Raw genomic sequence first — 27,598 nt, 5'->3', positions numbered from 1 at the left:
GCTGGCGTGGGAGGGGAACCAGGCCTCTGGATTTTCCTTCTTCCCCAGGATCCGCCAGGTAGCTCGGACGAGGCCTTTCGAGGCTGGGGGTTGCCGGTGAACCGTTCGCTGAGGGTGTGGTTGCACCGCATTGTAAACCTGGGCTAGTGGATTGGGTGTTTCCCAGGCCACACTGCCTGGGCTTACAATTGCTGGACCCCAGTCCAGGCATGCTGGAACCGGGGAGGCCATGGTCCCCCCACTTTTTAGCATGGGTGTAGTTTGGGGGGCAGGGGCTCCTTTGCCCCCCCCAACTGCAAGCCTTGGGCAGGTGCGGAGTGACGCTGGCAGGGGCTGAGCTTTGTGGCAAGGGAGGTGCTCAGTCCCTCGCCGCGAAGCAGAGCCCCCGCCAGTGGGCCTTAGGCACCTCCTCAGGATGAGTCCCTGCCTCTCTCTGTAGCCTGGCCCCTGCGCCTCCTCTCCCCCCCAAAGCCCCGCCTAGACCATGGTAAGAGCTGCCCTGGGAGCCTGCGGGGAGCCCCAAACCCTCCATCTGCACTGGTCAGCGTGCCCTGGGGGGGCAGGGACGTGAGCCAGGGGCCGCTTTCTGGTATCCTGGCCTCCTGCTCAGGGCAGGTGGAGGATCCGGGGATCCCCACAGCGGCCCCGGCTCCCTGGGAGGCTCTTACAATGGCCTGGCTGGGGGCAGGGATTCGGGGGGAAGAGGAGAAGTAGGGGTCAGGGCCCTGGAGAGGTGCAGGGCCTCATGGCACTCCTGCCGCAGTCTCACAGCCATGCTAATGCGTCCACACTGTGCTACACTGACCTTCTGACTCGGCTCTGCAGCTCAAGTTGCGTCCATACTGCAAAATGACAAGGCTTGGGCTTGGACCCGAATCACAGCAGGACTCAGGCTCTGAACCTGAGGATCTGGGTCCTGAGCTTGCTGATTTGTGGGTGGACACCAAGGGGGCTTGGGGTCAAATCTGAGTCAGAGCCCAGCACTCAGAGGGTGAAACTTCCCCCAGCACTAGGGTGACCAGGTGTCCAGTTTTCAACAGGCTCACCTGATTGATCACCAGGATCACTTGGTGGCTCCGGTCAGGCAGTTGCCTGTCTGGCTGGCGACTCCGCTCTGCCAGGCTGGCAGGCTCCCTGTTAGCCTCCTCACCGCATGGCTCCCGGGAAGCAGCCGGCATGTCCCCCCCTCCGGCTCCTACGCGTAGGCGCAACCGGGGGGCTCTGTATGCTGCCCCCGATCCAAGCACCACCCCTGCAGCTCCCATTGGCTGGGAACCGTGGCCTGCCTGCGTCTCGTCATAGGAGCCGGGGGTTGGGGGTGGGGACATGCTGCTGCGTCTGGAAGCTGCTTGAGATAAGCGTCGTTCGGAGTCTGCATCTCTGACCCCTTCCTGGCCCCCAACCTCCTGTCCCAGCCCTGATCCCCCTCTTCCTACCAGTCAGGCAGCTTTCCTGAGGGGCTGGGGGCATGATGGAAGGCTGGGGAGCCAGCCTTGTAGGCGTGTTACTGAGGGGTTTGATGCGTTTGCCGCCATCGTTCGACTTTCTCGGCCACTCAGACCCTCTGTCTGCTTGCAGCACAACTTTTCAGCCAGCTCAAGCGTGCTCTAAGAACCGGTTAAACCAGGCAGCCTTCGAGAAGCTGATAAGGCAGAAGAGGTTCGGTCTGAACTGGTTTAATGCCAGTGTGAATGCGTGGATCCTCCCAGCGCATGCCAGAGGCCTTGCGAAACCTCCCAGGATGCACTGCTTCTGGGAGCAGAACCAGGGCTTGTGCCCGGGAGGCACTGCAGCTGAATTCCCAATTGGATGCAAGTGCATTGCGAATTCAGTGTCGCCGGTCCCATTGCCACGCACTGCATCCCTCCTGTAACGCACCAGGCTTTGGGTGGCTGTTGTGGCCATGACAGCAGGAAACCCCCCAGAAGCGGGGTGACCCCGTTTCACTCAGCGAGCGTGGCGTCTGCGCTTACCCTTCCGCGTCGGGCTCCTTGTCCGGGGACGGAGCCGGGGGCCAGCCGTCCCATGTGCCCTGTCGCCATGGCGACGCCTGTCTGGTGGGATCTGCGTTAAAGCTGCCAGCCTGTCTCACGCAGGCCACGGGGCTTTGGGGGCCTCCCTGGGCAGGATGGGCTCCAGAGCAGTGACCCAGCGCTCTAGCCCCATGAGATTCCCCGATCTACCACCCCACCCGAGAGCAGCAGCTTTCAGCCACGGGGCTGCAGATGAATGTTGCCATGCAGGGCTGCCCAGAGGGGGCGGGGGCAAGTGGGGCAATTTGCCCCAGGCCCTGGGCCCTGCAGGGACCCCCATGAGAGTTTTTCAGGGCCCCTGGAGCAGGGTCCTTCACTTGCTCCGGGGGCCCTGGAAAACTCTCGCAGGGCCTGGGCCCTCGGAGCTTCTTCCACTCCGGGTCTTCAGCAGCAGGGGGATCCTTCCACCGCGGGGCGGAAGGACCCCCCCGCCGCCAAATTACCGCCGAAGTGGGACCTGCCGCCGAAGTGCCGGGTCTTCAGCGGTAATTCGGCAGCGGGGGGTCCCCGGCGCAGGTCTTCGGGGCACTTCGGCGGCGGGTCCCAGAGCAGAAGGATGCCCCACCTCCGAATTACCGCCGAAGCGGGGGCCCCCCGCCGCCGAGGCCCCCAGGTCCCCTGAATCCTTTGGGCGGCCCTGTTGCCATGGGATGAAGAAGAGGAAGAACACACGAGGAGAGGGGCACTCGGGGAACAGTGTGGTTTAGTGGATAGTGTGCTGGCCTGGACCTTAGGACACCTGGGTTCTCGTCCTAGCTTTGCCCCCAGGCTGCTGGGTGACACGTTGGATAACACTGACCTCCTGGTAGAGCGCTCTGAGCTCTCTAGATGCCCAGTGGTATATAAGAGCGAGGTGTTCTCGTGGGACGGGAAGGGCTCTCGAGAGGTCATCTAGTCCAGTGCCCCATTCGGAGACAGGACTCGGTATTATCTAGACCAATGTTTTTCAACCTATGGGTTGTTCCCCCTCCTCCCTTCGGGAAGGGTCATGGGACAGGGTTAGTGGCGTCACAAGGGCAGGACCGGCGTTAGGGGGTGGCAAGCAGGACAATTGCCCAGAGGCCCCATGAAGCTAAGTTACATACTTCAGCCCCGGGCGGTGGGGAGATTCCTGGAGGCTTCATCACACCACATAATCATTAATTCCTGGAGACTCCAGGAGAGTCCTGAAGTATTGGCAGCCGGTGTTGGCCCTGAGCCACCGGGGACTGAAGTCCAAGCCCAAGCTTAAGGTAGGGAGTTGCAAATTCTTTTTAAGTCCATGGAGGGAAGCCAGCACAAAAAGGTTCAGAAACACTGATCTAGACCATCCCTGACAGGTGTTTGTCTGAGCTGTTCTTAAAAACTTCCAGTGACAGAGATTCCACAACCTGCCTGGGTAATTTGTTCCAGTTCTTAACTACCCTGACAGTGAGGAAGTTTTTCCCAATGTCCTTGCTGCAATTTAAGCCCATTGCTTCCTGTCCTGTCCACAGTGAATAAGGAGAACAATTTTCCCCTCTCCTCTTTATAACAACTTTTTATGTATTAAGACTATCATGTCCCCTCTCAGTCTTCTCTTCTGACCCAGTTTTTTCAATCTTTCCTGGTAGGCCGTTTTCTAGAACTTTAATCATTTTTGTTGCTCTTCTCTGGACTTTCTCCAGTTTGTCCACATCTTTCCTGAAACGTGGCGCCCAGAACTGGACACAATACTCCAGCTGAGGCCTAGTCAGCGCGGAGTAGAGTGGAAGAATTACTGCTCATGTCTTGTTTACAACAGTCCTGCTAAAACACCCCAGAATGATGTTGACTCCTATTTCGCTTGTGATCCACTATGACCCTCAGATCCCTTTCCGCCATGATCCTACCTAGGCAGTTGTTTAGATTTTCAGAAAGCCTCTGACAAGGTCCCTCACCAAAGGCTCTTAAGCAAAGTTAGCTGTCATGGGATAAGAGGAAGGTGCTCTCATGGATCGGTAACTGGTTAAAAGATAGGAAGCAAAGGGTAGGAATAAATGGTCAGGTTTCAGAATGGAGAGAGGTAACTAGTGGTGTCCCCCAGGGGTCTGTACTGGGCCCAGTCCTATTCAACATATTCATAAATGACCTGGAAAAAGGGATAAGCAGTGAGGTGGCAAAATTTGCAGATGATACAAAACGACTCAAGATAGTTAAGTCCAAAGCAGACTGCGAAGAGCTACAAAAGGATCTCTCAAAACTGGGTGACTGGGCAACAAAATGGCAGATGAAATTGAATGTTGATAAATGCAAAGTAATGCACGTTGGAAAACATAATCCCAAGTACACATATAAAATGATGGGGTTCAAATTAGCTGTTACCACTCCAGAAAGAGACCTTGGCGTCACTGTGGATAGTTCTCTGAAAACATCCACTCAATGTGCAGCGGCGGTCAAAGCAAACAGAATGCTGAGAATCATTAAGAAAGGGATAGATAATAGGACAGAAAATATCATGTTGCCTCTATATCAGGGGTCGGCAACCTTTCAGAAGTGGGGTGCCGAGTCTTCATTTATTCACTCTAATTTAAGGTTTCGCGTGCCAGTGATACATGTTAACGTTTTTAGAAGGTCTCTCTCTATAAGTCTATAATATATAACTAAACTGTTGTTGTATGTACAGTAAATAAGGTTTTTAAATGTTTAAGAAGCTTTATTTAAAATTAAATTAAAATGCAGAGCCCCCCGGACCAGTGGCCAGGACCCGGGCAGTGTGAGTGCCACTGAAAATCAGCTTGCGTGCCGCCTTTGGCCCGTGTGCCATAGGTTGCCTACCCCTGCTCTATATAAATCCATGGTATGCCCATATCTTGAATACTGCATGCAGATGGGGTCGCCCCATCTCAAAAAAGATATCTTGGAATTGGAAAAGGTTCAGAAAAGGGCAACAAAAATGATTAGGGGCATGGAACGGCTTCCGTATGAGGAGAGATTAATAAGACTGGGACTTTTCAGCTTGGAAAAGAGACGGCTAAGGGGTGATACGTTAGAGGTCTATTAAATCATGACTGGTGTAGAGAGAGTAGATAAGGAAGTGTTATTTACTCCTCCTCATAACACAAGAACTAGGGGTCACCACATGAAATGAATAGGCAGGAGGTTTAAAACAAATAAAAGGCAGTATTTCTTCACACAACGCACAGTCAACCTGTAGAACTCTTTGCCGGAGGATGTTGTGAAGGCCAAGACCATAACAGGGTTAAAATAAGAACTAGATAAGTTCATGGAGGATAGGTCTATCAATAGCTATTAGCCAGGCTAGGCAGGGATGGTGTCCCTAGCCTCTGTTTGCTAGAAGCTGGGAATGGGCGACAGGAGATGGATCACTTGGTGATTCCCTGTTCTGTTCATTCCCTCTGGGGCACCTGGCACTGGCCACTGTCAGGAGACAGGATACTGGGCTAGATGGACCTTTGGTCTGACGCAGTCTGGCCGTTCTTATGATGATCGCCAAACGGATTTACAAACTACATACAGCCTCTGGGGATTGCTTCACCTAGCATTGCCGTGCAGCCACCTCTGGGGCAGAACGTGACAGCTAACAGGACCCAGTGACGCAAGAGTGGAAGGTGAAGAATGTTACCGTACCAAAGCGGGTGGGGATTAGTTAGGCAGGATGTAATGATTTGAGCTTGCATTTGGCCAAAGCACTGGGGTTAATACTCCTCGTCTTGCAGAAGTGTGTATGGGAATCTTTAATGCCTGGGAGTGGTTAAGGGTTGTGCTGTATATCTCAGCTGAGTCCCTCACTGTTATGGCAGAGGTAGGCAACCCTGCGTGGCCAGGAAGCTGTTAAAACTGGTGACAGCAGAAGCATTTCTTGGCCTAGTTCTTCCTGCTGCATGTGCTCCTGTTCCTATCAAACCTCACACTGGGTGGCTGGAAGGAGGAGTCCAAGGAGGCCAGAAGTGCAGAGCCGGTAACAGTTTTCCAGGGGGAAGGTCAGAGCAGCCAGGCTGCTGATGTGATGAAAGGGGCAGGGCCAGGCAGGTGGCATTCACACAGATAGTCAGCTGGCGTCAATTGGCAAGAGCGCCACTAAAGTCAACAGAGAGCTGCTGCCTGACACCAGTGGGGATCTCGCCCTGTTGTACCATAAGCCAAGCGAGGAAAAGAAAAACATGGCAAATGTCCCGTATTTAGCTGCAAACCGATTTCTGCTGGTTTTCCAAGGTTGGAGTGATAAACTGTCAACAAAAGATGTCTGCAGTGTAACCCTGAGGAGCAGTGTATAGCCGGTCTGTACCTAAACAAACTAGTCTGGCATGACACCAACTGTGCAAACAACGCAACCACTAACAACCTCGTGTGCGGCTCTTTCTTTCTTTCTTTCTTTCTTTCTTTCTTTCTTTCTTTCTATAAATTGTTGCACTCAGAGAACACTGTTTCACTAAAAAGCCTTGCTGGCTAACACTGCAAATGTTCACGTTCAGTGATTTCAGTGTTGGGGTGGAGGGAGGGGGTCTCTACGTTTTAGGGTGACCAGATGTCCTGATTTTATAGGTACAGTCCTGATTTTTGGGTCTTTTGCTTATATAGGATCCTATTACTCCCCCACCCACCTCCCGATTTTTCACACTTGCTGTCTGGTCCCCCTACTAAGTTTTAACAGGAAAAACAGCAGCATTTGAAATAAATTAATTCCTTAACCTCCCGTCACCGGGCCAGATTTTCAGGTGCTGGGCTAGATCGTCTGGGGCAACACCACCCGGCACCAGCTCAGCATCAGGCCCATTGCATTTAGCTGAACGTACAGGCTGGTATCACACCACTGCCTTGTAACCCCCCCCGAAATGAACAGCGGGCTGAGCGCCCCAGAGCCACTGTGCCTGGTGGCCGTAGCCAGTCTGAAAGCTGTGTCGCAGCACCCTCTAGTGGGAATAGTTAAAATGACACTGATGTTTTTTCTTGGTGCTTATCGCATGTCCTGGGGTGCTGGGACAGCGTGTACAGTGGGGGGGCTCAGAGCCATTGAACCAAACTGGAAACCGCTTCAAGCCAGAGGGTGCAGCGGCTCCCCCAGCTGGCCAAGTTCCAGCACCTCTGGCCCTGGCCCAGCACAAGACACAAACTACCTACAGGCAGCTCCTGCGCCAGAGAATCTAATACAGGAGACGCGCTGGGAAGCCCAGCACCCCAGGCTGTCCGTGCCAAGTTACTGCTTGTGCTGGGGGAAGGGGTGATGCCACGGGGGAAGGGGCGTCTGGGTTCTCACTCTATCTCTCTCCCCGCCCCCGGTTGCAGGAGGTCATCCACTCCATCCTGCTGAGCGGCAGGATCGGGCCCGACATCCAGCTGGCCGAGTGCTACGGCCTGCGCCTCAAGCACGTGAAGTCCGACGAGATCCACTGGCTGCACCCGGACCTGACGGTGGGCGAGGTGCAGGACAAGTACGAGTGCCTGCACCTGGAGGCGGAGTGGAGGTACGGAGATCGGAGCAGAGATCGCCCTCCGGCACACCCTGCCCCCGCCTAACGGGCGGGTTCACCCAGAACAGGCGGCCGCGCGGGAGGTCGCCATGGCGGGAGGGCAATCGGGGGCTGTAGGGTCTGCACGGACATGGATCTTGGGGGGCTCAGCTGAGTCTCCCCGAGTGCACAGCAGGGGCCAGGGGCGTCGGCAGATAGCAGTAGGGATTGGGCGCTTTGCAGAAAGAAAGACCCTCCCTCGGAAGAGCGGATGCCCCAAAGAGCTGGCTTTTTGTTTGCTTGAAGGTACGACCTCCAACTCCGCTACCTCCCTGAGGACTACATGGAGCGCTTCCTAGAGGACAGGACCACCTTACTGTACTTCTACCAGCAGGTCAGAGTATTTGCAACACGCTCTCCGGGGCCGTAAGTGGGCTCGACTCCGCTGACTCCTGTGGCATTGTGCCCCCTTGCACCAGTGTTGAATCTGGCCTCCCGTCCGCACCCACCTGTGATCCTCCTGGATTCACACCTCTCCCGGGGATCTCTCTCCCCGGCTTGCTCTCACCACTCCGGGGCCTGATTGAAAAACGTTCTGAGCACCCAGAGAAGTGGCTGGGAACTGCGGGGGCCCAGCGCTTGCCAGGACCTTGCCAGCAGTCTCCGTGCGGGTGGGGTTGACCAGCAGCAGCGATGGTTAGAACGGGGACGTGTCTGAAGAAGTGAGCGTCAGGGGCCGGCCCCTCTCTCATCTCAGTGCAGAATGAGGCCAAGGGGGTGGATGCCGAAGCTAGAGAAATTCAGAGGAGCTAAAGCACATGTTTGATCAGGGAGGGTAATTCAATTGGAGCCAGTTACTAGGGACGGGTGGCGCCTCCATCCCGGGTGGTTTTTAAGTCACGACCAGGTGTCTCTTTCGTAACTCACCCCAAAGCTGTGGGCGACAGGCAGGAATCGCTGGGCCAGGCTCTATGCCCTGTGTTCTGCGGGAGGCCAGACCAGTGCTTCTCAAACTTCGCTGCGCCGGGACCCCGTTCAGACAACAGAATTACGACATGACCCCGGGGGCGGGGGGAGAGCCCACGTCCCGGTGCCCTGGGTGGGGGGAGAGGGGGGGGCTGGAGCCCAAGCCCCCCAGGAGTGTGGCACTTGGGCTTCAGCTTGAGTGCCAGGTCCCAGCAAGTCTAACGCTGGCCCTGGCAGCCCCATGAAAATGGGGCCCTGAGCCGCGGTTTGAGAACCGCAGTGCCCCCTTAGCCGCTGGGAATCCCCAGGGACAATCCTTTTGCCTGGAGACCTAACAGCGCCGGTTCCTGAAATAAGGCTCTCTGCCCTGCACCTGCCCCAGCGGCATTCGCACTCGGGCCTGCAGCCTCGTCGCTGCAGCAAAGGGGAGAGGCAAGGAGGGATGGGGGGGGGCGGGGCGGGGGAAATGCCGGACACCGAACTGGGCTCCTGATCTCTGGCTCTGGCCTTGCAGCTCCGGACCGACTACATGCAGCACTACGCCAGCAAGGTGAGCGAGGGCATGGCCCTGCAGCTGGGCTGCCTGGAGCTCCGGTACGTACCTTGCACAGCAGGCGCTGAGCGCTAGGGGGTCGTCCCCGGGGACCCTTCTTAACCGTGCACCCCGGCCACAAACATCTCCGGCCTAGCTGGATCCAGAGAGCTTTGGGAGGAAGCGCTGGCTAGTGGCTAAAACAGCAGAGGGCCAAGGAGCCGGGGAATCCTGTCCCCGCCACCGGCTCACTGTCTCCAGCCATTGCCCCTCTCCGTGCCTCAGTTTCCCCCTCTGCAAAATGGGCTCATGCTTTGTAAAGGGCTTGGACAATAGGGCCCATTTAGTGCAGAGCATTTCCCTACTGTGGTTCCCTTTGCCCCAAGACAGAAGCTCGCCTGGAGCAAGCCCCCAGCAAAGGGACCGGGGAGAAGTTCCAGGTTTTGTTAGGGACGGGAGGGCAGCTCCTTTAGACCGAGGTGGTGGGTTGGGAAGCTCAAGCCGGATTCCAGTGGGATTGCATCGCACGAAGGGGGGTGTCAGGAGGAGGGAGAAGAGAGAAAGCTGAGGATGAAGAAACTGGCGCAGCTGAGCTGTGGGTTTTAGTGCCCCGCGGCACCCAGGGGCGCTGGGGAATGGCGCGCTCATGCCCTACAGCTAGAAGAACATGGCGGGAGGTGGGGGCGTTCCGGCTGAATCACTCCAGTGGGCCAGATGGAGTCGAGCAGCAAGACGTTAGATAGGTCCTGAAAATAACCAGAGAGATTCAACCCCAGGAGGCTCCTCTGCTCTCTGTGCCCACGGTCGTCTGAAGTTGGCAGAGAGCAGTGCCAAGGCGGGTGGCAGTGGCATGTAGGTATGTCGCCTGGCAGGCTTGAATGCAGTCGCCATTAGCCCCGGTGAGACGCAGGCACCTGGGCCGTGCCTGCTTAACGTGCCGGTGTGAGTTGGGAAGGGCAGGAAACACTCCTGCTGCAAGGCAGTGGGGACTTTGCTGATTTACACCAGCTGAGGATTTGGCCCGGGGTTTTTCTGCTCGAGTTAGCAACAGAGCAAGCCGTGCTGCTGTGACAGAGCTAGCCGGATCCTGTTCTCCTCGTGCATTGTCAGCCAGGCTGCAAGGCAAAGCCCAGGCCTCTTGAAATCCATCAGAGTTTTGCAGTGAGTTTGTTGCTCATAAGAGGCAGGAGGACCCCAGCTGGACTAGAACTGCCAAGGCTGGTGGTTAGCAAAAGTCTGGAGCTGAGCATGTTTGATCTGAAAGTCACGGACCGGGGAAGAACCCCAGAGCCACCTGCTTTTCTGACTGTCGCTCTTTATAGTCCAGCTGGGCTCAAGATGCAAAGTCTCAATCCAGAACCAGACACCCCAACAGCTTGCGATTGTTCGGGTCCTGCCCGTTACGCCGAGAGAGGACCACACTGTGCTCAGTTTCAGTGGGAACGTCACATGTCTGATTCACAGCAGAATTTAGCCCAGGGGCTATTTGCAGATTTAGCTCCAGACCTGGGTTTGGAGTATAAAGCGCTCCAGAGTTGTGTAACACCGTGGCTACCACATGTAAGCAGCAGATACAGAACCCTGGGCTTCCTGCTCTAAGCTACAGGCCTCTGCCACATGAGCTAAAGGAGTAACTCCGTTAGCTAGTAGCAGTGGTAGGCTGGTATCCTCTCTGAGAATGAGCCCCTAAAGGGAGCGGTGGCACACTTAGCTAACTTGTTACCTTTGCATCTGCGGTTCTTACCTGGGCCCATCTGTTTAATGGTCCCTTTCCCGACTCTCTCGTTCTGCATACTGAATGTTCGAATGAGCCACCAGAGGAGCTGCTGGCTAATCGGCTCCCCTGGCATGTGGAGCCTGCTTGCCTGCACCCCCCGCCTGGTGTAGGATGCGCGCGTGTGAGGTCGGTTATGTTGATGCCTGACGTCTCCCTCTTCTTGCAGGAGGTTCTACAAGGACATGCCGCACAATGCCCTGGATAAGAAATCCAACTTTGAGTTCCTGGAGTAAGTGGCCGGATTCTATTTCTTCTCGACTCCTCCACCCCCCGCCCCCCACTCCTTGGAGTTCCCCAGTCCTCACAAATAACAGGGTGTCCAATCCCATGTGATCTCTTAATCAAGGCAAGAAAATCTCCTCCTATACATTATGGCCCCGGGGATTGGGTGGATCCCTAGATCCCAGCACAGAGGGAGACTCACCAGTTAAGTACCTAACCACCAGCATCGCTGATTGTGTCCACACACAGCCTCATCCCCCAGATCCCATCCCTGCAGAGTCCCCTGGGCTCAGTGTAAAGCCTGGAATGGACTTTCTAGGGTTGGGGGCTCTTCGATGGTTATTCCAAAATCCTGGCCAGGGTCCTGGAGTGAGCTGCTCTGGAGACATTGCAGAAACGTGTGTGTGTCTGTCTGTCTGTCTGTCTCCGTGTGTGTGCGCGCGCCCCTCGAAGCATCATAGCCCGACTGCAGGGAATAAACCCAGAGTAGGGGAAGCTGGGATCATCATAAGTGCAGGAAGCCTGAAATGCCATGAGATGAACCTCCTCATATCATCCCCTCCCACGTCAGGTGCACGAGGCAGCCTTACTGATCACAGCAATAGACGGGGATCAAAGTGGGGTGGTCCCAGAGTCCCTGTCCTGAGGGCAGGGATCGCGGAGAGGTGGGCCGTCTCTGGGGCCCTTGGCATCTCTGCTGGGCTGGCCGCTGCAGTGCGGACGGTCCTCAAGCAGGGACCGGACCGGGAGCACCGCTTTAGGGGCCACCAGTCGCCCATCAGGTGGCGCTGAGCTCCAGTCATCCCTGATCAGAGACCCATCCAAGCCACTGACCCGGGGGACTCAGGCTGCATGGCACACGTCCCCTGGCACCCCTCCATGCGCCACGCAGGGTATTTTAAAGAGGGTCTAAACGCCGCTGAAATGCAGATGGAAGGAGTGGGTTTTGCAGAGTCCCTGTGGGATCGTTAACCTGTGTGCGCGTCTCTTGTTCTCTCTCCCTTTCAGAAAGGAAGTAGGGCTGGACCTGTTCTTCCCCAAGCAGATGCAGGAGAATTTGAAGGTGAGGTGCTGCAGAGCCCGGCCTGGGGGAGTTATGGACAAAGGACACTTGTGGCCAGTGCAGGAGGCCAGGACTGCTTCAGAGAACAGCTCAGTGCAGCTGGGATAAGCCGTTAGGGTGAAATCCAGCCCCTGTGCAGAGGGATGAGACTTAGGTGCCGCTCTAGGCCTAGGGCCTAAGCCAACCCTACGAGCGTATGTGGACTTGAGCGTCACCTAGGACGTGGGCTGGGAAATTCAGCCTTCGTCAAGGAACGACAATGCTGGGAAACTGTCCTGGGGAAGGGGTAGGCCGGGAGCGGAACAGCAGGGACTCACCTAAATCTAGGAGCTCCTCGGCAGAGCTCTCCGGCGCCCCCCACTGGATTGTCAGGTGCTCTCAGTCAAGGAGCGGAGTTGGGGGAGCCACTCACAGGAGTTCTCAGGGGTTACTGGAAGCCAGGACTGAGAGCTGTTGGCAGAGCTGTGTATGGGGAGCCCAGGGTTCGAATAGCAGGGTGTGTGGGGGGGTTGTAGGTCAGGGTTGAGGGGTGCTGGCAGAGCTGTGTATGGGGAGCCCAGGGATCGAATAGCAGGGTGTGGGGGGGTTGTAGGTCAGGGTTAAGGGGTGCTGGCAGAGCTGTGTATGGGGAGCCCAGGGTTCGAATAGCAGGGTGTGTGTGGGGGGTTGTAGGTCAGGGTTAAGGGGTGCTGGCAGAGCTGTGTATGGGGAACCCAGGGTTCGAATAGCAGGGTGGGGGGGGGGGTTGTAGGTCAGGGTTGAGGGGTGCTGGCAGAGCTGTGTATGGGGAGCCCAGGGTTCGAATAGCAGGGTGTGGGGGGGTTGTAGGTCAGGGTTGAGGGGTGCTGGCAGAGCTGTGTATGGGGAGCCCAGGGTTCGAATAGCAGGGTGTTGGGGGGGGTTGTAGGTCAGGGTTGAGGGGTGCTGGCAGAGCTGTGTATGGGAAGCCCAGGGTTTGAATAGCAGGGTGTGGGGGGGTTGTAGGTCAGGGTTAAGGGGTGCTGGCAGAGCTGTGTATGGGAAGCCCAGGGTTCGAATAGCAGGGTGTTAGGGGGGGTTGTAGGTCAGGGTTGAGGGGTGCTGGCAGAGCTGTGTATGGGGAGCCCAGGGTTCGAATAGCAGGGTGTGGGGGGGTTGTAGGTCAGGGTTGAGGGGTGCTGGCAGAGCTGTGTATGGGGAGCCCAGGGTTCGAATAGCAGGGTGTGGGGGGGTTGTAGGTCAGGGTTGAGGGGTGCTGGCAGAGCTGTGTATGGGGAGCCCAGGGTTCGAATAGCAGGGTGTTGGGGGGGGTTGTAGGTCAGGGTTGAGGGGTGCTGGCAGAGCTGTGTATGGGGAGCCCAGGGTTCGAATAGCAGGGTGTGGGGGGGTTGTAGGTCAGGGTTTAGGGGTGCTGGCAGAGCTGTGTATGGGGAGCCCAGGGTTCGAATAGCAGGGTGGGGGGGGTTGTAGGTCAGGGTTGAGGGGTGCTGGCAGAGCTGTGTATGGGGAGCCCAGGGTTCGAATAGCAGGGTGTGGGGGGGGTTGTAGGTCAGGGTTGAGGGGTGCTGGCAGAGCTGTGTATGGGGAGCCCAGGGTTCGAATAGCAGGGTGGGGGGGGGGTTGTAGGTCAGGGTTGAGGGGTGCTGGCAGAGCTGTGTATGGGGAGCCCAGGGTTCGAATAGCAGGGTGGGGGGGGTTGTAGGTCAGGGTTGAGGGGTGCTGGCAGAGCTGTGTACGGGGAGCCCAGGGTTCGAATAGCAGGGTGGGGGGGTTGTAGGTCAGGGTTGAGGGGTGCTGGCAGAGCTGTGTATGGGGAGCCCAGGGTTCGAATAGCAGGGTGTGGGGGGTTGTAGGTCAGGGTTGAGGGGTGCTGGCAGAGCTGTGTATGGGGAGCCCAGCGTTCGAATAGCAGGGTGGGGGGGTTGTAGGTCAGGGTTAAGGGGTGCTGGCAGAGCTGTGTATGGGGAACCCAGGGTTCGAATAGCAGGGTGGGGGGGTTGTAGGTCAGGATTGAGGGGTGCTGGCAGAGCTGTGTATGGGGAGCCCAGGGTTCGAATAGCAGGGTGTGGGGGGGGGGTTGTAGGTCAGGGTTAAGGGGTGCTGGCAGAGCTGTGTATGGGGAGCCCAGGGTTCGAATAGCAGGGTGTGGGGGGGGTTGTAGGTCAGGGTTAAGGGGTGCTGGCAGAGCTGTGTATGGGGAACCCAGGGTTCGAATAGCAGGGTGTGGGGGGGTTGTAGGTCAGGGTTGAGGGGTGCTGGCAGAGCTGTGTATGGGGAGCCCAGGGTTCGAATAGCAGGGTGTGGGGGGGTTGTAGGTCAGGGTTGAGGGGTGCTGGCAGAGCTGTGTATGGGGAGCCCAGGGTTCGAATAGCAGGGTGGGGTGGGGGTTGTAGGTCAGGGTTGAGGGGTGCTGGCAGACCTGTGTATGGGGAGCCCAGGGTTCGAATAGCAGGGTGTGTGGGGGGGTTGTAGGTCAGGGTTGAGGGGTGCTGGCAGAGCTGTGTATGGGGAGCCCAGGGTTCGAATAGCAGGGTGGGGGGGGGTTGTAGGTCAGGGTTGAGGGCTGTTGGCAGAGCTGAGTATGGGGAGCCCAGGGTTCGAATAGCAGGGTGTGTGGGGGGGTTGTAGGTCAGGGTTGAGGGGTGCTGGCAGAGCTGTGTATGGGGAGCCCAGGGTTCGAATAGCAGGGTGTGGGGGGGTTGTAGGTCAGGGTTGAGGGGTGCTGGCAGAGCTGTGTATGGGGAGCCCAGGGTTCGAATAGCAGGGTGTGTGGGGGGGTTGTAGGTCAGGGTTGAGGGGTGCTGGCAGAGCTGTGTATGGGGAGCCCAGGGTTCGAATAGCAGGGTGTGGGGGGGTTGTAGGTCAGGATTGAGGGGTGCTGGCAGAGCTGTGTATGGGGAGCCCAGGGTTCGAATAGCAGGGTGTGGGGGGGTTGTAGGTCAGGGTTGAGGGGTGCTGGCAGAGCTGTGTATGGGGAGCCCAGGGTTCGAATAGCAGGGTGTGTGGGTGGGGTTGTAGGTCAGGGTTAAGGGGTGCTGGCAGAGCTGTGTATGGGGAGCCCAGGGTTCGAATAGCAGGGTGGGGGGGTTGTAGGTCAGGGTTAAGGGGTGCTGGCAGAGCTGTGTATGGGGAGCCCAGGGTTCGAATAGCAGGGTGGGGGGGGGGTTGTAGGTCAGGTTTGAGGGGTGCTGGCAGAGCTGTGTATGGGGAGCCCAGGGTTCGAATAGCAGGGTGTGGGGGGGTTGTAGGTCAGGGTTAAGGGGTGCTGGCAGAACTGTGTATGGGGAGCCCAGGGTTCGAATAGCAGGGTGTGGGGGGGTTGTAGGTCAGGGTTGAGGGGTGCTGGCAGACCTGTGTATGGGGAGCCCAGGGTTCGAATAGCAGGGTGTGGGGGGGGTTGTAGGTCAGGGTTAAGGGGTGCTGGCAGAGCTGTGTATGGGGAGCCCAGGGTTCGAATAGCAGGGTGTGGGGGGGTTGTAGGTCAGGGTTGAGGGGTGCTGGCAGAGCTGTGTATGGGGAGCCCAGGGTTCGAATAGCAGGGTGTGGGGGGGTTGTAGGTCAGGGTTGAGGGGTGCTGGCAGATCTGTGTATGGGGAGCCCAGGTTTCGAATAGCAGGGTGTGGGGGTTGTAGGTCAGGGTTAAGGGGTGCTGGCAGAACTGTGTATGGGGAGCCCAGGGTTCGAATAGCAGGGTGTGGGGGGTTGTAGGTCAGGGTTGAGGGGTGCTGGCAGAGCTGTGTATGGGGAGCCCAGGGTTCGAATAGCAGGGTGTGGGGGGGGGTTGTAGGTCAGGGTTAAGGGGTGCTGGCAGAGCTGTGTATGGGGAACCCAGGGTTCGAATAGCAGGGTGTGTGGGGGGGGTTGTAGGTCAGGGTTAAGGGGTGCTGGCAGAACTGTGTATGGGGAGCCCAGGGTTCGAATAGCAGGGTGTGGGTGGGGTTGTAGGTCAGGGTTAAGGGGTGCTGGCAGAGCTGTGTATGGGGAGCCCAGGGTTCGAATAGCAGGGTGTGGGGGGGTTGTAGGTCAGGATTGAGGGGTGCTGGCAGAACTGTGTATGGGGAGCCCAGGGTTCGAATAGCAGGGTGTGGGGGGGGGGTTGTAGGTCAGGGTTGAGGGGTGCTGGCAGAGCTGTGTATGGGGAGCCCAGGGTTCGAATAGCAGGGTGTGGGGGGGGTTGTAGGTCAGGGTTGAGGGGTGCTGGCAGAGCTGTGTATGGGGAGCCCAGGGTTCGAATAGCAGGGTGTGGGGGGGTTGTAGGTCAGGGTTGAGGGGTGCTGGCAGAGCTGTGTATGGGGAGCCCAGGGTTCGAATAGCAGGGTGTGGGGGGGTTGTAGGTCAGGGTTGAGGGGTGCTGGCAGAGCTGTGTATGGGGAGCCCAGGGTTCGAATAGCAGGGTGAGGGGGGTTGTAGGTCAGGGTTGAGGGGTGCTGGCAGAGCTGTGTATGGGGAGCCCAGGGTTCGAATAGCAGGGTGAGGGGGGTTGTAGGTCAGGGTTGAGGGGTGCTGGCAGAGCTGTGTATGGGGAGCCCAGGGTTCGAATAGCAGGGTGGGGGGGGTTGTAGGTCAGGGTTGAGGGGTGCTGGCAGAGCTGTGTATGGGGAGCCCAGGGTTCGAATAGCAGGGTGTGGGGGGGTTGTAGGTCAGGATTGAGGGGTGCTGGCAGAGCTGTGTATGGGGAGCCCAGGGTTCGAATAGCAGGGTGGGGGGGGTTGTAGGTCAGGGTTGAGGGGTGCTGGCAGAGCTGTGTATGGGGAGCCCAGGGTTCGAATAGCAGGGTGTGGGGGGGTTGTAGGTCAGGGTTAAGGGGTGCTGGCAGAACTGTGTATGGGGAGCCCAGGGTTCGAATAGCAGGGTGTGGGGGGTTGTAGGTCAGGGTTGAGGGGTGCTGGCAGAGCTGTGTATGGGGAGCCCAGGGTTCGAATAGCAGGGTGTGGGGGGGTTGTAGGTCAGGGTTGAGGGGTGCTGGCAGAGCTGTGTATGGGGAGCCCAGGGTTCGAATAGCAGGGTGAGGGGGGTTGTAGGTCAGGGTTGAGGGGTGCTGGCAGAGCTGTGTATGGGGAGCCCAGGGTTCGAATAGCAGGGTGTGGGGGGGGTTGTAGGTCAGGGTTAAGGGGTGCTGGCAGAGCTGTGTATGGGGAGCCCAGGGTTCGAATAGCAGGGTGTGTGGGTGGGGTTGTAGGTCAGGGTTAAGGGGTGCTGGCAGAACTGTGTATGGGGAGCCCAGGGTTCGAATAGCAGGGTGTGGGTGGGGTTGTAGGTCAGGGTTAAGGGGTGCTGGCAGAGCTGTGTATGGGGAGCCCAGGGTTCGAATAGCAGGGTGTGGGGGGGTTGTAGGTCAGGATTGAGGGGTGCTGGCAGAACTGTGTATGGGGAGCCCAGGGTTCGAATAGCAGGGTGTTGGGGGGGGTTGTAGGTCAGGGTTGAGGGGTGCTGGCAGAGCTGTGTATGGGGAGCCCAGGGTTCGAATAGCAGGGTGTGGGGGGGTTGTAGGTCAGGGTTGAGGGGTGCTGGCAGACCTGTGTATGGGGAGCCCAGGGTTCGAATAGCAGGGTGTGGGGGGGTTGTAGGTCAGGGTTGAGGGGTGCTGGCAGAGCTGTGTATGGGGAGCCCAGGGTTCGAATAGCAGGGTGTGGGGGGGTTGTAGGTCAGGATTGAGGGGTGCTGGCAGAACTGTGTATGGGGAGCCCAGGGTTCGAATAGCAGGGTGTGGGGGGGTTGTAGGTCAGGGTTGAGGGGTGCTGGCAGAGCTGTGTATGGGGAGCCCAGGGTTCGAATAGCAGGGTGTGGGGGGGGTTGTAGGTCAGGGTTAAGGGGTGCTGGCAGAGCTGTGTATGGGGAGCCCAGGGTTCGAATAGCAGGGTGTGGGGGGGTTGTAGGTCAGGGTTGAGGGGTGCTGGCAGAGCTGTGTATGGGGAGCCCAGGGTTCGAATAGCAGGGTGGGGGGGTTGTAGGTCAGGGTTGAGGGGTGCTGGCAGAGCTGTGTATGGGGAGCCCAGGGTTCGAATAGCAGGGTGTGGGGGGTTGTAGGTCAGGGTTAAGGGGTGCTGGCAGAGCTGTGTATGGGGAGCCCAGGGTTCGAATAGCAGGGTGTGGGGGGGGGTTGTAGGTCAGGGTTGAGGGGTGCTGGCAGAGCTGTGTATGGGGAGCCCAGGGTTCGAATAGCAGGGTGTGGGGGGTTGTAGGTCAGGGTTGAGGGGTGCTGGCAGAGCTGTGTATGGGGAGCCCAGGGTTCGAATAGCAGGGTGTGGGGGGGTTGTAGGTCAGGGTTGAGGGGTGCTGGCAGAGCTGTGTATGGGGAGCCCAGGGTTCGAATAGCAGGGTGTGGGGGGGGTTGTAGGTCAGGGTTGAGGGGTGCTGGCAGAGCTGTGTATGGGGAGCCCAGGGTTCGAATAGCAGGGTGTGGGGGGGTTGTAGGTCAGGGTTGAGGGGTGCTGGCAGAGCTGTGTATGGGGAGCCCAGGGTTCGAATAGCAGGGTGAGGGGGGTTGTAGGTCAGGGTTGAGGGGTGCTGGCAGAGCTGTGTATGGGGAGCCCAGGGTTCGAATAGCAGGGTGTGGGGGGGGGGTTGTAGGTCAGGGTTGAGGGGTGCTGGCAGAGCTGTGTATGGGGAGCCCAGGGTTCGAATAGCAGGGTGTGGGGGGGTTGTAGGTCAGGGTTGAGGGGTGCTGGCAGAGCTGTGTATGGGGAGCCCAGGGTTCGAATAGCAGGGTGTGGGGGGTTGTAGGTCAGGGTTGAGGGGTGCTGGCAGAGCTGTGTAGGGGGCGCCCGGGGTTCTAATAGCAGGGTGAGGGGGGTTGTAGGTCAGGGTTGAGGGGTGCTGGCAGAGCTGTGTATGGGGAGCCCAGGGTTCGAATAGCAGGGTGGGGGGGGGGTTGTAGGTCAGGGTTGAGGGGTGCTGGCAGAGCTGTGTATGGGGAGCCCAGGGTTCGAATAGCAGGGTGTGGGGGGGTTGTAGGTCAGGGTTGAGGGGTGCTGGCAGAGCTGTGTATGGGGAGCCCAGGGTTCGAATAGCAGGGTGTGGGGGGGTTGTAGGTCAGGGTTGAGGGGTGCTGGCAGAGCTGTGTATGGGGAGCCCAGGGTTCGACTAGCAGGGTGTGGGGGGGTTGTAGGTCAGGGTTGAGGGGTGCTGGCAGAGCTGTGTGTGTGGAATAGCTGGGGGGGGTCAGGACCCAAGTGCATTGGCAGAGACACTGTGCGTGTGGAGAGGGAAGCGTTTGGCTATGCTGATGCCTCCCAGACCGGGTTGCTTCTGGCTGTCGGGTCTTTACGCCCAGCCAGCGGGACCCGTCGCTGACTCTCCGGCGCTGGCGCCGTCCCCTCCTCAGCCCAAGCAGTTCCGGAAGATGATCCAGCAGACGTTCCAGCAGTACGCCCTGCTGCGGGAGGAGGAGTGCATCGTCAAGTTCCTGCACACCCTCGCCTCCTTCGCCAACATCGACCAGGAGAGCTACCGCTGCGAGCTGATCGTGAGTGCCTGCGTGGGGAAGATGGGGCGCTGCGGCCGGGGCTGGGGTCTATACGGTTCTGTCACACGCCTCCAGCCGGCACCTGTCTAGAGCCTGATAATCCAGCCTCTGCTGGCGAATAGCACATCACTCCATGGCCAGCGTCGGGAGGAGGGCTGGGGATCCGTGCTCGGATATAGGGGGAAATACGGTATTCCCAAATCTCCTGCTGGCCTGGGGTTTAGGGCCGGTATATGGCAGGATATACGGTATGCCCAGCCCCAGGGCTCTGAGTGCGAAATTCGCCCTGTGCGGAGGAGCTGGTGCAAAGTCTAGGCACCGGACTCTCTGCCCAGGCTGCATTTCACCTTACCAAAGGCCTGATTCTGCTCCCTCTGACACCATTTCAGTGCAGTTACTTCTAATTTACACCAGCGGGAGAGCAGGCTCAGGCCCCCAGTCGGGGCAGACCCAGCAGAGGAGGCCTGAGTGGGGGTGGAGAGTTGGACTTCAGCGCTAGCGTGGCATCCGGAGACCCACTCGCTGCCCTGCGGCCCAGGCGCTATGTGGCAGGCTTCTTTCCAGTTGTCTTGCTGTGAGTGAACGGGAGCCGGCCGAGGAGCAGAGCCGAGTTGCCGTGTTCCAGCTGCGAATGCCTAGTCGGATCCCTGGGCGGGCCGTGACTGAGCCCTGGGAGGTACCTGCCAGGAATTGCCAAAGGAGGGGAAAAGTTCCCCGAGGGAAACCCCGGAACACACAACAGGACCCTGCGGGGGATTCCTGATCTCTTGGAAATACCCCGCAGCTGTCCCCTAATGGGACCCCGCGGTGGTGAAAGGGATATTTATACACACTGCCGGCTTCTCCCTTCACTGTACCGCCCGGGGCGGGGTGGGCGGGGAGATCCGGGCAGCTCAGTATGAAACCTTCTGCTCCAAGTGCAGCGATGAAAGCGTCGGTGCGTACAGAAGAGGGCAGAGGCTGGCGCTGGCCCTGGGCCCGGGCGGTTAGCCGGAGTTGCACAGTCTTGCAGGATTGTTTGCGTCAGGATGAGAAATCAGGGCCGTGAGACCAGGCCGTTCTTGGGCGCCGTCCCGTTTATTCACAAAGAATGGACGCAGAGGCCTGTTCCCTGAACGTGGGTGGAAACAAACAGCAGGCAGCTTCCGGGCTCAGAAATCCCCATGCTCGTGCCCCTCTGCTTCCCAGGGTCACGCTTGCAGCGCCTCCTGCTGACTTTTTTCTGCCTCCGACGCGCACAGGCTGCGAACCCTGCCCTGCGTTCACAACCCGGGAAAGCTCTTATTCCACCTGCACTTGCCACGTGGCCCCGGTGCCCCGGGCAGTCGCTGCAAGGCCCCAGCTGTTGGTAGCATATACAGGGGCTGCAGGGTCGGCTCTAGGTTTTTTGCTGCCCCAAGCAAAAAAAAGTTTGGCTGCCCCCCATCCCAGCCCTGGGTTCCCCCCCACACACCCCTGTGGCTCCAGCCCTGGGCTCTCCCCCCCACACCCACACCCCCTGCCACCCCAGCGCTGGGCTTCCCCCTTTCCCCCCCACCAGTGCCCTCACCCCACCCCGCTGCTGCCCCACCCCTGGGCTCCCCCCTTCCCTCCCACCAGTGCCCCCCCACGCCTCCTGCTGCCCCAGCCCTGGGCTCTGCCCCCCCCCACCTGCACCCTCCTTCCGCCGTAGCCCTGGGTCACTGGTAACTCACTCCCAGGGCAGGTCATTCAGCAGGAATTTTGGATGTGCACAAAACACAGACAGGACTGGTTCCCATATGGTTACAGAGCTGCAGTAAAGTGCAACAATTTTCAGCTGGTGTGATTGGAGGAGATCTGGATGCATATTATAAGACTGTCCTCCATAAATGAGGAAAAGTTGAGGTGCCTTTATTATTCTTTTGTTCCACTCTTTCTTTCTATGGGGAATTTGCCAATGCAATATCACTGTCTTCCTTTTAAACAAACAAACAAAAAAAAGGCAATGGCTGTTGAAAATAGCAATTCCAGTCCTGATAACCACTGGGGAGCATTTCTTGCTCAATTTTATCCTACTTTTTCTACAGCAAGTTACAGTGGATCAGTATATTTGATTTGGGAGAAATGAAGTAACAGCTGCCCAAACTGAGCTTGAGCACTCCTGAATTTTGAGGTGTTCAAATCTGGAAGGCAGGTGCTGGGGGTGTGTGTGGCGGGGGGGGGCTGTGGGCTCCGCGGGGGAGCACGGCAGCATGTATGCAGCAGTGTGTCTGGAGCTGTGTGGAGCCAGACACGCTGGTCTGAGTGGCACAGTAAGGGGGCTGGAGGATTGGAGAAGGGGTGCCGTGGGGGGCAGTCAAGGGACAGGGATCGGGGGGCGGTTGGGTGGGGTGGAGGTTCGGGGGGGGCAGTCAGGGGACAGGCAGTGGTTGGATAGGCATGGGAGTCCCAGGGGTTTGTCAGGGGACAGGTAGGAGGTGGGGTCCTGGGGGGAAGTGGGGGGAGGTCTCAGGAGGGGACAGTTGGGGACAAGGAGAAGGGAGGCTTAGATGGGGGTGGGGTTCCGGGAGGGGGCACTCAGGGGACAAGGACCAGCAGCGCTTAGATAGGGGGTGGGGTCCTGGGGGGCAGTTAGGGGCAGGGGTCCCGGGAGGGGGCAATCAGGGGACAGGGAGCGGGGGAGGGGGTTGGATGGGTTGGGGTTTCTGTGGGGGGCAGTCGGAGGGAGTGGATGGTGGTGGGGGGGCTTCCCTCCCCGTGAAGTGTCCTGTTTTTTGAATGTTAAAATATGGTCTCCCTACCACTCTCCACTCACAACACGCTGCCGCATGAGGTCCCCCTCCTTCCTTTCCAGTTGGTAGTGGCCAAGGGAATGCTGGGAAATGTAGTTCTTTCCCTGCTCCAGGGCTGGCTTTATAGGCAGGGAGCTAACCAATGAACTACAGCTCCCAGAGCCCCCTGTTGGTTCTCAGCTCCCATGCTGGATCCCTGCCGCCCCTGCAAATGGGCTGCCCCAAGCAGGTGCTTGCTTTGCTGGTGCCTAGAGCCGCCCCTGAGGGGCTGGATCGCTCTTCCCGACGGAGAGTGGTGGGCACACGTTGGCTTTAAGGAGGTCTGCGATCGTCTTTAGGTCCAAGACCGCCCCCTGCTGGCAGCCGTGAGCGCCTTCCCGCATAACAGAAACACGGAAGGTATTATAGGGGCCATTGTATAAATCAGTGGCGTAGCCTCCTAGGAATACTGGGCCGGATCCTCAGCGTAGCTCCGCCAACTACACCCCAGCTGGGGATCTGGCTCCCTGTGCTCGGTCCTGGGAGTATGTAATGAGAGTGGAAGGCAGCCAATTTCAAACTGATACAATGAAATACTTTTTTACACAATCAGCCTGTGGAACTCACCACCACTAGCTATCCGTGAGGGCAAAGTATCAGCAGGATTCCAAAAAGGACTAGGCATTGGTAGAGTCATAGATTATAAGGCCAGAAGGGACCGTTGTGGTTATCTAGTCTGACCTGCATAACACAGGCACCGATAGGGATAAAAACATCCTGAATTACAAGTCCATTAGCTAGGACATAAAATGTAGTAGGGTTATAAACCCTCGCCCATCAGGGACTAAACCAATCACTGATGGGGGTTAGGTAGGACTTTCCCTTCGGGGTAGGTTGTTCCATTACAGGGTGTCTTGCACCTTCATCTGGAGCAACAGGGCCTGGCCACTCTCGTAGACGGGATGCTGGGCTAGGGGAACCTCAGGTCTGATTTGAGACAGGCCATTCCGATGTTCCCATTTCAGAAAGTGACCCCCAGATTAACTCCCGGAAATCTCTGCACCCCATAGCGCAACCCCAAGTAGCTCCCCTGCTGGGGACCCCTGCCCTGGCCATACACAGTAACATGGCTTTGGTTTCAACTGCTCCCGGCTTTCAACTCTCTGGCTCCAGCCCATCATAAACACGGCCCCAGACTCTGTCTCCCAGGCAGAGGTTGTCCATCACAGAACTTCTCAAGCAGCTGGAGGTAGCTCAAGCCACTAGCCGCCACCAATACCCTGCCACTGGTCCCGGTGGCTTTCCCGTCGCTTCGGGGGGGGGCTGGCTGGGCCAGATCCGGAGGGGCTCAGGAGCCGCTGATGCTGCGGGGAGCTCGATGGTTTCAGCTCTCTGGGAGTTGTGCAAGTTCCGCAGTTGCACCACTCAGCTTTGTGCCCTCAAGTTTTAGAGAGTTTCCACCCGGCATTTGGACCCAGGCCCATCCCCAAACCTGATTCGGGCTCCCCAGCTCAGCTTGAGTGTCCCACTGGGTACCAAGGGGCTTCCCCACAGCTCCACTCACAGCTGCTGCAGTATGCACCAGCTGAACAGCAGGGAGGGAGGGAGCCGTTTGAAGTCTTCATTGCCGCGCAGCGTCCCAGGGATCCCCCAGCACTCCAAGCACTGTTACCATTAGCGAGATCTAGCAGGGACTTATTATGGGGCCTGGGTTCGAATCCTGTGTTTTTGGCTGAGTTTCTGCGGTCGGTGCACATCTCTGAATGGCCGGCAGTCGCGGCCCCCGAGAGGCCTAGCAGGGGGATGTTGGCAGGGGACGGCTCACAGCTCCCCATCCCGTGGGATGCCGCGGGCGGGAACTGAGATGGGCAGCAGAGCCACGGGTGTGCAAAGCTAGCAGAGCCGCTGTCTGCGCTGCCCCCGGCGCTAGACAGGGCGGTCGGCTTCTCGGTTACAGTCCCTACATGGAGGGTAAAGGCCACTCAGCCCCCCGGGAATTACGGGGTGAGTCTCAGCCCAGTTCTCGGGCAAGCGTCCACCTCCCCCTGCCTCCTTCCCTTGCTGGCGCTCTGATTGGCCTCAGCGGAGAAGCCAAGGACTGGATGGGCGATGGAGACTGAACTGCCGGTGCTCTCCGCAGGCCAGGGCTCCGGCACGCTGGGCCGGACTGTGTGGGGACGCTCCCCGGGCTGCCGCTTGGGCTCCCCTTTTGGGGTCCATTCTCCTGCCCCCTTGACCAGTGCTGGGTGCTCCAGCAAACCCCTGGCCGAGAAGCCCTTGGGAAGGGGGACGGGGCTGTTTCGGAAGCAGAGTAGAGACTGTGCCCGTGTCCTTCTCTCTCCCTTCCAGCAAGGGTGGAACATCACAGTGGACCTGGTGATCGGGCCCAAGGGCATCCGGCAGATGACGAGCAAGGAAGCAAAGGTATGGGGGTGGGGGGCAGGGCTAAAGCCCCAAAAGATGAAAGGGCTTAGTCCCCCCGCACCCGCCAAGGGCGGGGCTGGGACCCAGAGCATGTTCCTCTGGTGGCAATGGAGGGAGGTGGAGCTGCTTATGGAATGAGGGAGATGCAACGGGTATCCCAGAATAGAGAGAGAGAGAGTGTGTGTGTGTGTGTGTGTGAGTGACGTCCTTGCTGAGCTGTCTCCCAGCCCCTGCCGGCGTTATGATCACACTGGGGTTTCGGTGCATTGCAGCCCACCTGCCTGGCGGATTTCAAGCAGATCAAATCCATCAAGTGTTGCAGCGTGGAGGAGGGCAGAGCCATGCTGCAGCTGATGCTCACCGGGACCCCCCAGGTAAAGGGAGGAGATGGGCAGTGCTGCGGTGTCTCTTGCCGTCCCAGAGCCACATAAAGTCCAAGGCTGAAAGGGACCACTCTGATCATCTGCTCTGCCCTCCTGTACCGCACTGGCCACAGAACTTCTCTGAGTTAATGCCCGTTTGAACTAGAGCAGATCTCTTAGAAAAAAACATCCAGGCTGGATTTTAAAATTGCCCGTGCTGGAGAATCCACCACGACCCATGGTAAAATGTTCCAGTGGTTAATTACCCTCCTCGTTAAAAAATGACACCTTGTTTCCAGGTTGAATTTGTCTAGCTCCAACTCCCAGCCATTGGCTGTTGTCTGCTAGCCTGAAGAGCCCATGATTATCAAATAGTTGTTCCCCCTGGTGCCAAGAAAAGAGAAAGGAGAGGAGGAAAAGGGGAGACAGAAAACTATTTTGAAGTGTTTGGGGAGATGACTGTTCTAAAAATAGCTGCAAAGAAAAGTGTCGCATGGTTTTAGTAGTAACAGAAATAAGGTCACAGGGTCACATATACTGATCAAATCTGCAGATAACACAACTGTGAGGGGTTGCCAACACTCGGGAGGATAGAACTCAAAATCAGAGGGTTTTTGATAAATTGGAAAACTGGGCTCTGAACAACAAAATGAAATTCAACCAAGACAAATGGCAGATGGTACACTTAGTGAAGAAAAAACAGCAGCACAAATACAGGATGGGGGATAACTGGCTTGGCAGCAACATTGCTGAGAAGGGCTGTTGTGGTGGATCACAACCTCAAGATGGGTCAGCAGTGCGATGCTGTTGCAAAAAAAGCAAATGCAGTTTTAGGTTGTATGAACAGAGGCATAACATGCAAGTCACGGGCGGTGATAGTACCACTCTACTCGGCGCTGGGTAGACCTCAGCTGGAGAACTGTGTCCAGTTTTGGTCACCACTGTATAGAAAGGGTGTAGAGACATGGGAAGGAACCAGCGGCGAGTGACAAAGACAATCAGAGGGACAGAAGGCAGGTGAGCAAAGGCTGAAGGATTTGGGTATGTTTAGTTTGGAAAAGAGGAGATTGCGGGGGGGACATGATAGTGGTCTTCAAATACTAGAAAGGCTGCCATAGAAAAGCTGGAGAAAAGCTGTTCTCTCTTGCCACACAGGCCAGGGCGAGAGGCAATGGGGTCAAACTCCGGCATAGCAGCTTTAGATTCAATCTCAGGAAAAACTCCCTCACTGTGAGACCAGCAGGACGATGGAGCAGACACCTGGGGAGGTTGTGGAAGCTCCTTCACTGGAGGGTTTCAGAAGGAGGCGGGAGGCATCTGCCTTGGATGGTGCAGACACAGCACATCCTGTGTCTCGGCAGAGGGTTACACTGGATGGCCCCGCGGTCCCTTCTAACCCTCTGGGTCGATGTTTCTATAACAGTCACATGTTACTAGGGTGACCAGATGTTATAGGGACAGTCCCGATGTTTGGAGCTTTTTTTAATATGGGCTCCTATTACCCCCCCCCCATCCCGATTTTTCACACTTGCTGTCTGGTCACCCTACATGTTACCACCAGAAAGACAAGGGCGGGGGGGGGGAATATCTTTTATTGGACAAAGTTCTGTTTGTTTAATATCCTGGGACCGACAGGGCTGCAAGGACACTGCGCCAGCTGTTCTTAGCACAGAGTGTGAGTGCAGGCCAAGAGCTGTAGATGGCGCCAGACCAATACATTAGGGGCCCGATTTGTCCCCATCTGAACTCAATGGGCTTGCCCGGGTGTGCTTTAAAGACATTAATGCATCGGGCCAGATACAGGGGTGCATCTGGGAGGGCGTAACATGGGTTAATCCTGCACCTCCGGCTGTCCCTTCAGCGTGGACGTGACCCCAGCTCCAGCCTGTAATGGGGACGGTTAGACGCACACCCTGGCACCGGTGTGTCATGTACACCCCTTTACCCGTCGATTGTGGTTTGGGGTTGCTGGACCCCAGTGTCCCAGAAGGGAGAGGGGTGGGCTCAGTACGGCAGTGCATCTCAACACTAGCCCCTGGAGCCTCGAGAGGCTCCATCTCTAGGCAGCGTCCACCTGTTGCCCGTCCAGCTGGGAGGGTGCAGATCTGGGTGCTGGTTGCAAACGTTCACCTGGGTTTCACCCCCCACAACCCAACCCCACCTTTCATGTTTCACAGTCCCTGGCTATTAAAACCTCCTCCCTGGCCGAGGCGGAGAACATGGCAGATCTGATAGACGGTTACTGCCGGCTGCAGGGGGACCAGGAAACATCCCTCATCGTCCGTCCCAAGAAAGGTGAGCGACTCTCTGTGAGCACAGGCGCTGGCCAGGCCAGACGGGGAGCAGATGCCGCGGGATTGTGATGCCCATGAACATCAAGGGCTGAGGTCCCAAACTGGAGCCAGGCTTAGTGCAGGGAATTTTCTTACCCCCCTGTTCCCAGCACCCATCAGCCCCGATTTACAGCCCCCAAACTCGCCGCACTGGTGATCCAGCTGGCGTTGAACCCCAGATGGCATCTTGAGGTGCAGGGGCGGCTCTAAGAATTTGGCCGCCCCAAGCACGGCGGCACGCTGCAGGGGGTGCGCTGCCGGTCGCCGGTCCCGCGGCTCCGGGGGACCTCTTGCAGACATGC

The 27,598-nt window shown here is 57.9% G+C and overlaps 1 protein-coding gene across 4 annotated transcripts in view; it reads left to right on the top strand.

Moving 5' to 3' along the window:
• The window catches only part of PTK2B (protein tyrosine kinase 2 beta), a 123,711-nt gene that overhangs the window by 71,344 nt on the left and 24,769 nt on the right, over window positions 1–27,598 (top strand). For all 4 annotated transcript variants that reach the window (XM_045009038.1, XM_045009037.1, XM_045009035.1 and 1 more), the window contains exons 3-11: window positions 7,278–7,456; window positions 7,748–7,835; window positions 8,922–9,001; window positions 10,883–10,945; window positions 11,947–12,001; window positions 19,305–19,445; window positions 24,527–24,601; window positions 24,874–24,975; window positions 27,141–27,258. In XM_045009038.1, coding sequence (XP_044864973.1) covers window positions 7,278–7,456; window positions 7,748–7,835; window positions 8,922–9,001; window positions 10,883–10,945; window positions 11,947–12,001; window positions 19,305–19,445; window positions 24,527–24,601; window positions 24,874–24,975; window positions 27,141–27,258 — 901 coding nt within the window. The remainder of the gene's footprint in view (window positions 1–7,277; window positions 7,457–7,747; window positions 7,836–8,921; window positions 9,002–10,882; window positions 10,946–11,946; window positions 12,002–19,304; window positions 19,446–24,526; window positions 24,602–24,873; window positions 24,976–27,140; window positions 27,259–27,598) is intronic.

Source organism: Mauremys mutica, chromosome 3, assembly GCF_020497125.1.
Source record: "Mauremys mutica isolate MM-2020 ecotype Southern chromosome 3, ASM2049712v1, whole genome shotgun sequence".
Lineage (NCBI taxonomy): Eukaryota > Metazoa > Chordata > Testudines > Geoemydidae > Mauremys > Mauremys mutica.
Note: the sequence above shows the minus strand (reverse complement) of the source record. Positions and strands in the feature narration are given on the sequence as shown.